Source organism: Conger conger, chromosome 6, assembly GCF_963514075.1.
Source record: "Conger conger chromosome 6, fConCon1.1, whole genome shotgun sequence".
Taxonomy (NCBI): Eukaryota; Metazoa; Chordata; class Actinopteri; order Anguilliformes; family Congridae; genus Conger; species Conger conger.
In genome coordinates, this window is record NC_083765.1 from 42,428,551 (window position 1) to 42,439,092 (window position 10,542).

The 10,542-nt window shown below is 50.9% G+C and overlaps 1 protein-coding gene across 3 annotated transcripts in view; it reads right to left on the minus strand.

Moving 5' to 3' along the window:
* Positions 1-10,542, minus strand: part of LOC133131198 (rap guanine nucleotide exchange factor 2-like) — a 111,134-nt gene that overhangs the window by 20,849 nt on the left and 79,743 nt on the right. For all 3 annotated transcript variants that reach the window (XM_061246432.1, XM_061246434.1, XM_061246433.1), the window contains exons 10-17: positions 8,221-8,357; positions 6,409-6,567; positions 5,547-5,699; positions 2,968-3,132; positions 1,693-1,800; positions 915-1,118; positions 504-612; positions 70-325 (exon numbers count right to left, since the gene is read on the minus strand). In XM_061246432.1, the coding sequence (XP_061102416.1) occupies positions 70-325; positions 504-612; positions 915-1,118; positions 1,693-1,800; positions 2,968-3,132; positions 5,547-5,699; positions 6,409-6,567; positions 8,221-8,357 (1,291 nt within the window). The remainder of the gene's footprint in view (positions 1-69; positions 326-503; positions 613-914; positions 1,119-1,692; positions 1,801-2,967; positions 3,133-5,546; positions 5,700-6,408; positions 6,568-8,220; positions 8,358-10,542) is intronic.

A 10,542-nucleotide genomic window follows, 5' to 3' on the forward strand; every position in this document is an offset into this window, starting at 1 on the left:
ATAAGCTAGCGCAGATAGACTCACTTGTAGGGCTGATGCTAAGCTATAAGCTAGCGCAGATAGACTCACTTGTAGGGCTTCTGCGGGAGGATGCTGATGCGGGTCTTGTCGAGGATCTTCTTCAGCTTGTTGCGGCCGCCCACCGTGTTGGCCTTGCTCTTCTTGCCCTTCTCCAGGGCCATCACGTGCTCCACATCCACCGCCAGGTCGGCCGCCAGGTCCGGGATGGAGTAGCGGCTGCCCTTCTTGATGTCGCCGATCTTGGGCAGGTGCGGAGCGCCATTCTTCTTCTCCTCCGCCGGCCGCGCCAGGAGCTCCTTGAACACTGACGGAGGGAGGGGAGGAGGACACATATTGGGCTCTCTCCAATCGCTTATTCCTACAGACCCCTCAAGCGGTACAGGGCCATGAACTTCATTTCCCATAATGCAATCATGAATGGAACCGCAAAATGACACGGCTGATGGGGGGTGGGGTTTAGCGTACGCCCGTTCCCAGCTCACCCAGTAAGTTCGTTTTCACAGTGATTGACAGGTGGGTGTTGTTCTTCAGGATCTCCGTGGCCTTGGAGAGCTGCACGTTCTCGAAGTTCTGTCCGTTCACCTCCAGGATCTGAAACAAAAACAGAACCTCATCTTATTTTTAAGCTCTTTGTGCCGTGTTGGGGAGAGGAGGGTTCAGGTGGACAGGGAAAGGATGACATCAGCCATAGAGTAGGTGGAATTGTGGGTGTTTTTTTTAGAACAACATCTGGGCCTAGTGCAAATTTAGAAAATAAATTGTTGATGGAATAACGAAAATAGCTGAAAATAGCTGAAAATAGCTGAAAATAGCTGAAAGTATCTGAAAGTATCTGAAAGCACACAGGTGAAAGGCCCCGGGCCCCAGGGCTCCCCCGGGCGTGGCGGCCGTACCTGGTCCCCTCGTTTCAGGCCTGCCTCGGCCGCCCTGCTCCCCGCCTCCACGCTGTCGATGAAGATGCGGAAGCCCTTCTCCGAGCCCCCCAGGAGGGAGAAGGGCAGGGGGGCCTCGCGCGACGGCTTGGTCAGGGTCACCAGCCTCAGCTTGGCCTTCGCCGCGCAGGCGATGTTCAGCAGGCGTAGGTGCCCATTCATTTTCTACAGGAACACAAACATAGAGACGCACGCACACGCACACACGTACACACGCACAGATGAACATACACATATACACACAGAGAGACACACAGAGAGACACACACACACAGACAGACACATGCACAATTCATCTGTCAGGCTGTTGCTATGGACACCCCACACCCCAACACACACACCCCAGTACGTAGATATCTCAACTGAACCTGAACACAGCGTTTACAGTGCATTTTGTCTCAACTGAACCTGAACACACAGTGTTTACAGTGCATTCGAACCTGAATGCTCACCATTAATCACAGGTTTACTAGCCCTCCTAATTCTAACACTACACCCTTAAACCCATTTGCTACTTAAAGCAGCACATTCTCAATCACCCTCTCATACCTGCTTCATGTGGGAAGTCTGTGTATGGCCCGACTAATACCGTCAGCTGTGACAGTGCTGACTCAAACAGCTCTGGTGAGTAAGCAATTAGAGAGGTCGCTGTGGATAAGAGCATCTGCCAAAGGCCTGAGTGTGGTGCAAACAGAGGTCGGAGAAACGCCTGTGTTTGTGCGGTCTTTGCGTGACTTACCTCTCTTTCTAGATTGTTCTCAAACTCCTCCAGAAAGCGAGTCATTGCAGGGTCACCCTCAAAGTCGTTGAAGTGATTGTTCACCCAGAGCAAAACAACCCTCGTGACCTGGAGGCAAAGAGAATACGCTGTGTTAAAGAAACTACGTTAAGAACAGGTGTGAAACTTATCTTCAGTTCTGAGTGTGGGTCACAAATGACAACCTCACAATCCAATGCTCACATTTTCAAGTAGTGCACACTTGCAGGTGTTACATGTAACCTTTCTGTACAGATCCAAACAAGCGCCCCTAGCTTACCCAAACAGTGTGTGTGTGTGTGTGTGTGTGTGTGCGCGTGCGTGTTTGTTTGCTTGCGCACAAGCTCGTGTGTAGATAGGAGTGTGTATGTAGATAGGGGTGTACATGTGTTTTTAGAGAGGAGTGTGTGTACATGTGTGTGTATGTAGATACGGGTGTACATGTGTGTGTAGAGAGGAGTGTGTGTGTGTGTGTGTGTAGAGAGGAGTGTGTGTGTGTGTGTGTGTGTGTGTGTGTGTGTAGAGAGGAGTGTACATAGTGTGTGTAGAGAGGAGTGTGTGTGTGTGTGTGTAGAGAGGAGTGTACATAGTGTGTATAGAGAGGAGTGTGTGTGTGTGTAGAGAGGAGTGTGTGTGTGTGTGTGTGTGTGTGTGTGTGTGTGTGTGTGTAGAGAGGAGTGTGTGTGTATGTAGATAGGAGTGTACATAGTGTGTGTAGAGGAGTGTGTGTGTGTGTGTAGATAGGAGTGTACATGTGTGTGTAGATAGGAGAGTGCGTATGTTGACCGTGTGTGTGTAGAGAGGAGTGTGTGTGTGTAGAGGAGTGTGTGTGTGTAGAGGAGTGTGTGTGTGTTCACAGGAGTGTGTGTGTGTAGAGAGGAGTGTGTGTGTGTGTGTGTAGATAGGAGAGTGCGTATGTTGACCGTGTGTGTGTAGAGAGGAGTGTGTGTGTGTAGAGGAGTGTGTGTGTGTAGAGGAGTATGTGTGTGTAGAGGAGTGTGTGTGTGTTCACAGGAGTGTGTGTGTGTAGAGAGGAGTGTGTGTGTGTTCACAGGAGTGTGTGTGTGTAGAGAGGAGTGTGTGTGTGTAGAGGAGTGTGTGTGTGTTCACAGGAGTGTGTGTGTGTAGAGAGGAGTGTGTGTGTGTAGAGGAGTGTGTGTGTGTTCACAGGAGTGTGTGTGTGTAGAGAGGAGTGTGTGTGTAGATAGGAGAGTGCGTATGTTGACAGTGTGTGTGTTCACAGCTCTGCAGCCGGACCTTGTCCCTGAGGCTGGGCTCGCTGAACCACTCCAGCAGCCTCTGGCCCACAGTCATGGGGCTGGACAGGAAGGTCCTGTAGGTCAGCAGGAAGTCCTCGATGAAGGTGGGGTCCACCACAGAGTGCTCCTCCACCAGGTGCATCGTCAGCCGCTCCGTCGTGCCCTACAGGGGAGAGATCCACAGTCATGTGACAGGGGGTCGGCTGATGACCACTGCAGTGAGAGCAGAGATCCACAGTCATGTGACGGGGGTCTGCTGATGACCACTGTAGTCAGAGCAGTGATCCACAGTCATGTGACGGGGGTCTGCTGATGACCACTGTAGTCAGAGCAGTGATCCACAGTCATGTGACAGGGGTCTGCGGATGACCACTGTAGTCAGAGCAGTGATCCACAGTCATGTGACGGGGGTCTGCTGATGACCACTGTAGTCAGAGCAGTGATCCACAGTCATGTGACGGGGGTCTGCTGATGACCACTGTAGTCAGAGCAGTGATCCACAGTCATGTGACGGGGGTCTGCTGATGACCACTGTAGTCAGAGCAGAGATCCACAGTCATGTGACAGGGGTCTGCGGATGACCACTGCAGTCAGCTATCACAGGCGGGATCATCCGTGTGTGTTGAGTCACATGACACATGGGGCTGCCTGTAGCATAGTGGCTCATGACTGGGACCTTTAAGTTTGATGGGTCAAGCCCCATTGTAGCCACAATAAGATCTACACAGCTGTTGGGCCTTTGAGCAAGGCCCTTAACCCCACATTGCTTCAAAGGGGATTGTCTCCTTCTGAGTCTAGTCGCTTTGGATAAAAGCATCAGCAAAACGAATTATTATTATTACAACATGAAAATACTGCACAATTTCAGGACCTCCAAGAGTGCTCATCACAATGCTGTTTAACTAACGTTTTCAGAAGGCAACTGTACAAGCACAGGTTTTGAAACGGACCGCTTTGAAAATGTTGGTTTAAATTTTCCAATGAAAACTATTGAACAGAAAATATAATTTGAGTCAAAGCTTAACTCGGTCTTATTTGGAAACTAAAAACGCTGCTCCAGCAATGAAACTTGTAAAATAAAGCATCCTGCCTCACATAGAACAGTGTTTCAGAAGACCGGTAAAGGCACGGAGAAAACTCGGGCCGCCGGGGGAAACGGTTGCCTGGAAACCGGGCCAGTGTCACCGTGGAGACGGTCGATACGCAGGGGGATGTGAGTGAGTGATGCAGCGCAACGTCAAATCAGCACTCAGCACACGCGGCTCCACACGCCCCGAAAACACACCAATAACTTCACCACACACTCACCCTCTTTCAAATGAGGGGCAGGGAGAGAGTCTGTTCATTGTGTAAAGGGTGACAACTGAGCCTGTTTTAGACTAAATATCGGGTGATAAAGAAAACTGGATTAATCTTTGAATTGAAACGAACGTGATAAGAGTCACTCTGGAATCATTATGTTTCATACAGTTCACTCGGTACTTCAATGGCTAATTCACCATTCGAGACTCAGACTTTTTGATGATGATTTGTATAACCTGTTAACATACACTTCCTGCGCAGGAAGCTCTCTCACTCACCGGTGTGACTTCACACAGGGAGGGGGGAGGTGTCTGACGGGTAACTGAGCTAGAGAACAAGCAGCGGAATACCAGCGAGTGCCACCCTGCCCCTTACTGTAAAACCGGGCTGGTGTCAGTTACTGTAAACCCAGCCCTTTCCTGGGGAAGTCCACGGTAATCGCTGTAACAGAGCCTACGTCCTCCCGCCATGACGGGCAGACTGCTCTGACCAATCAGGACAGACCCCGAGGTGACACCGATCAGTTTGAGCCTGGAGTACCCACCCCACAAACATCACTGGAAAAAATAATCTGTCTCTTTACAGCAATACATCTACCAGTTTCACTCAAACTGAAGTACGCACATTGGAGACACACAGAATGAATAAATACTTCCTGCTTTGGGGTTAACACAACTGTCTCACATAACGGGCGGTCGACACAAATGAATACATTATAAAATAAATATTGAATTAATGAATTTAACACCGGGTCTGAAGGAAGGAAAACCACAAGAGGGACCAGAGCCTGCCACAGTCAGACTGGAGCGTTAGGCGAAGAGTGAGGGTAGTAAGGGTAAAGATGAGGGTTAGGGTAAGGGTAGAAATGATTAGGGTAAGGGTAAGGGTAGAAATGATTAGGGTAAGGGTAAGGGTAGAAATGATTAGGGTAAGGGTAGAAATGATTAGGGTAAGGGTAAGGGTAGAAATGATTAGGGTAAGGGTAAGGGTAGAAATGATTAGGGTAAGGGTAGAAATGATTAGGGTAAGGGTAAGGGTAGAAATGATTAGGGTAAGGGTAGAAATGATTAGGGTAAGGGTAGAAATGATTAGGGTAAGGGTAAGGGTAGAAATGATTAGGGTAAGGGTAAGGGTAGAAATGATTAGGGTAAGGGTAAGGGTAGAAATGATTAGGGTAAGGGTAGTAATGATTAGGGTTAGGGTAAGGATAAGGGTAGTAATGATTAGGGTAAGGGTAAGGATGAGGGTTTGGGTCAGTAAAGTACAGGACCGTACCTTGATGACGATGTGCCCCTTCCTGGTGCCGGTGCGGTCCAGCTCACGGTGCTCCTTCACCATGACGATCTCGCCCTCCTCCTCCACGCGCTGCATGTTCTTCTCCACCTGGTTCAGGATGCAGCAGTACTCATGCTGGGCGATGCACACAAACTGAGGAGAGAGGCAGAGAGAGAGTCAGAGACGTGGACCCTGAAAGTGAAAGCACAAGCAGGCCCGATGAGAGGAAAACAGAACGGGGGGGATTTCCCCCGCAGTCCAGGGAAAGGTTTTAATGAGCTCACCGGCTCCTGTCCTGGCATCCCCCCCCCCCCTACGTCACCCCCAGCAAACGCCACGCTCCTGTACCTCCGAGACTGAACGGCACTGAACAAGCTGGGCCCACACCTCACTGCCGGGAAGCTATTCCGTGAATAGTAGGGCTTCTGGAATGTTCTAGATCTATCCATTGCTTTCGGTCACCAGCAGTGCTCGTGACATCAGCGTGAGAACGTTCAGTTAAGAACACTCTCATGATATAATTGTGACCTCACATCTTAAAGGCGTCAGAAACTGGACAAAATCAGGAAGTAAGCAGTCCCCAGGATTCCCCTGTCACCCAACTGGAAGTAAATGTGGTCTCATGCTGCATACTGCATATGGCCAAATCTCACCACCCACTCGTTAAGCCTGAAAAGGAGATTCCCAAGAAGCTACAACTTCAGAACTCATGACATCACACGCACAACAAAACCAACAGAGAAAGTGTTTTAGTTTTGGTCAGCACGGTCCAACCCTGATCCACAGGTAACGGACATGACACGGTTTCCCCGGGTCTGAAGTGGTGATGGTACTGATCCAGTAGGGCATATGGGACACCCACCTGGCAGTCGTCCACCTTGGTCTTCATCACGCCCTTCATGAACTCCTTCTCCATGGTGGGGGAGACGCCGAAGCTGTTCCCCATGCACAGGATCTCCGGCCGGCCCTCAGGGTGGGTCACCTCCACCGAGCCGTTCAGGATCACCGACCAGGAGTCCAGCTGCAGGAGAGGGGAGGCGCAGCCAGGGAGGTTACACACAGTTACACACAATTACACACAACCACGTTACACACCGCCATGCTATATAGTTACACACAGCCACATTACACAGTTACACACAGCCACATTACACACCGTTACACACAGCCTCATTACACAGTTACACACAGCCACATTACACACCGTTACACACAGCCACATTACACACTGTTACAATTACACACAACCACGCTACACAGTTACACACAACCACATTACACACTGTGACACAGTTAAACACAATTACACACAGCCACATCACACACCGGCATGCAACACACAATTACACACAGCCACGTTACACACCGGTACACAGCGTTACACACTGTTAAACACAACAGCATTACACACCGCCACGTTACACAGCGTAACACATTACGCACAGTCAGGCATGTTACACACGGTTACAGACAGCCACGTTACGCACAGCTAGACATGCTCACACAATCAGGCACAGTGTCAGACACATGGACCATTCTCTGAGCAAAGAAAAGCATTTCAATGCCTATCCCAGGGTTCAATTCCATCCACAAACACCGATAACACTAGAAATCAATGCACGAGGACCGCCGAATATATCAGCTGCAAAATGTGAAAAAGATTATCTGCCAGAATAGAGTGTATTAAACTGCCTTTTAACTTCTACCTTTCAGGAAACAATAAGGTCCCAAACACCAGCAGCCTTGCTAGCAGCGCACTTCCAAAATCCAAATTAGACCGTAATTAAGCCTTCAGAGGGTGGTATTTTATGTCAGTCATTTTCATTTATTTTTTAAATTATCTGTGGTTTTCCATCTCCTCTTAAATTAAGCTCTTACAATCACCACAATTTATCATCACAATTCATCACCATAATCGTCCATCGCTGTAAGGCGCAATTAATCTACTCAAGTGTGTGAGTGTGTGTGAGTGACTGCATCTGTGTGTGTGCAAGTGTGTGTCTGTGTGAGTATGTGTGTGTGTGTGTGAGAGAGTGAGCGAGTGTGCGTGTGTGAGTGAGTGAGTGAGTGAGTGTGAGTGAGTGTGTGCGAGTGTGCGTGTGTGAGTGAGTGAGTGAGTGAGTGTGAGTGAGTGTGTGCGAGTGTGAGTGTGTGTGTGAGTGTGTGTGTGAGTGAGTGAGTGTGTGAGTGTGTGTGTGAGTGAGTGTGTGCGCGTGTGAGTGTGTGAGTGAGTGAGTGAGTGAGTGAGTGAGTGAGTGAGTGAGTGTGAGTGCGTGAGTGTGTGTGAGTGCGTGCGAGTGAGTGTGTGTGTGTGTGTGCGCGTGTGAGTGTGTGAGTGAGTGAGTGAGTGAGTGAGTGTGAGTGCGTGAGTGTGTGTGAGTGCGTGCGCGTGTGAGTGAGTGTGTGTGTGTGTGAGAGTGAGTGAGTGAGTGAGTGAGTGAGTGTGTGAGTGTGTGAGTGAGTGAGTGAGTGAGTGTGTGTGTGTGAGTGCGTGTGAGTGTGTGTGAGTGAGTGTGTGCGCGTGTGAGTGTGTGTGAGTGAGTGCGTGCACGTGTGAGTGTGTGAGTGAGTGAGTGTGTGTGTGTGTGTGTGTGAGTGCGTGCGCGTGTGAGGTGTGAGTGAGTGAGTGAGTGAGTGTGTGTGTGTGAGTGAGTGAGTGCGTGTGACCTCTGACCTCCTCTCCGTCGTTGAGGACGATGGTCCCTGCCCGCTCCACCACGGCGAACACCATGACCGCACACAGCTCCCTCCGCACAGACATGGTCATGTTCGCAAACGCCGGCAGCTGGTGCATGAACTCCAGCAGTTGCTCTGTGAGAGAGAGGGAGAGAGGGATGAGTGCGTGAGGGAGAGAGGCAGGCAGACAGAAAGAGAGAGACAAAGATGGACAGAGAGAAGGGATGAGTGGTGACAGGGAGACTCAGAAAGACAAAGATGGAGAGAGGGATGAGGGAGGTAGAGAGAGGCGAGAGAGAGAGAGGGGTGTGAGAGAGGAGAGAGAATGACGGGTGTGAGAGAGGGAAGGAGAGAGAGGGGTGTGTGAGAGAGAGAGAGGTGTGAGAGAGAGAGGGAGAGGGGTGTGAGAGAGAGAGAGAGAGAGAGAGAGAGAGAGAGAGAGAGAGAGGGGTGTGAGAAACAGATGGAGGGAAGACAGAGAGAGGGAGAGGGGTGTGTGACGGAGATGGAGGGAGAACATAATGAAGTGTTCGGGAGGGCAGGTTGGCTGCAGCTCTGAGCAGTGTCTAAAGCGGTTCACACAGTAACACCAGACAGGTCCGCACATAATTACACAAAAGCATTGCTGTATTTTTCATTATAAACAAACAAGCACTCTGCTGGATAAACACATCAGAACACACTTCATTACGGGCGATTATCGAGAGCTCCTGGCAGGAAGATCATTTCATTTTGGTCCAGCCCTGTATGACTAAGACGTGCAGTGTAGTGAGAAGAACCAGAGGCCCTCACCACAGTGAGTGAATGGCTGTACTGTCTTACAGTCCTGCAGGGCACATCTGGATACGCTTCCGTCTGCTCCTGCAGATCCTGACAAACAATGCTGAAGCCCCTCCACTGTGTTTGAGCTCACTCTGAGGACTGTGTGTGTGTGTGTGTGTGTGTGTGTGTGTGTGTGTGTGTGTGTCTGTGTGTGTGTGTGTCTGTGTGTGTGTGTGTCTGTGTGTCTGTGTGTCTGTGTGTCTGTGTGTCTGTGTGTCTGTGTGTCTGTGTCTGTGCGAGTGTCTGTGCGTGTGCGAGTGTCTGTGCGTGTGCGAGTGTCTGTGCGTGTGCGAGTGTCTGTGCGTGTGAGAGTGTCTGTGCGTGTGAGAGTGTCTGTGCGTGTGAGAGTGTCTGTGCGTGTGAGAGTGTCTGTGCGTGTGAGAGTGTCTGTGCGTGTGAGTGTCTGTGCGTGTGAGAGTGTCTGTGCGTGTGAGAGTGTCTGTGCGTGTGCGAGTGTCTGTGCGTGTGCGAGTGTCTGTGCGTGTGCGAGTGTCTGTGTCTGTGCGAGTGTCTGTGCGTGTGCGAGTGTCTGTGCGTGTGCGAGTGTCTGTGCGTGTGCGAGTGTCTGTGCGTGTGCGAGTGTCTGTGCGTGTGCGAGTGTCTGTGCGTGTGCGAGTGTCTGTGCGTGTGCGAGTGTCTGTGCGTGTGCGAGTGTCTGTGCGTGTGCGAGTGTCTGTGCGTGTGCGAGTGTCTGTGCGTGTGCGAGTGTCTGTGCGTGTGAGAGTGTCTGTGCGTGTGCGAGTGTCTGTGCGTGTGCGAGTGTCTGTGCGTGTGAGAGTGTCTGTGCGTGTGAGAGTGTCTGTGCGTGTGAGAGTGTCTGTGCGTGTGAGAGTGTCTGTGCGTGTGAGTGTCTGTGCGTGTGAGAGTGTCTGTGCGTGTGAGAGTGTCTGTGCGTGTGAGAGTGTCTGTGCGTGAGTGTCTGTGCGTGTGCGAGTGTCTGTGCGTGTGCGAGTGTCTGTGCGAGTGTCTGTGCGTGTGCGAGTGTCTGTGCGTGAGTGTCTGTGTCTGTGCGAGTGTCTGTGCGTGTGCGAGTGTCTGTGCGTGTGCGAGTGTCTGTGCGTGTGAGAGTGTCTGTGCGTGTGAGAGTGTCTGTGCGTGTGAGAGTGTCTGTGCGTGTGAGAGTGTCTGTGCGTGTGAGAGTGTCTGTGCGTGTGAGAGTGTCTGCGCGTGTGAGAGTGTCTGCGCGTGTGAGAGTGTCTGCGCGTGTGAGAGTGTCTGCGTGTGAGAGTGTCTGCGTGTGAGAGTGTCTGCGTGTGAGAGTGTCTGCGCGTGTGAGAGTGTCTGCGTGTGAGTGCCTGTGCGTGTGAGAGTGACTGTGCATGACTGACTGTGCGTGACTGACTGTACGTCTGCATATGTGAATGTGTCTGTGTGTGCTTGCCCGTCTTGCAGTGGTCTTTCCACATTTCCTCATATACCACCATAGTGGTGAATGTTACGCATACGGCCAAAACACGTAGCCAGCAGTGCAACAGTGACTTGTGCTGATATGCAAGTC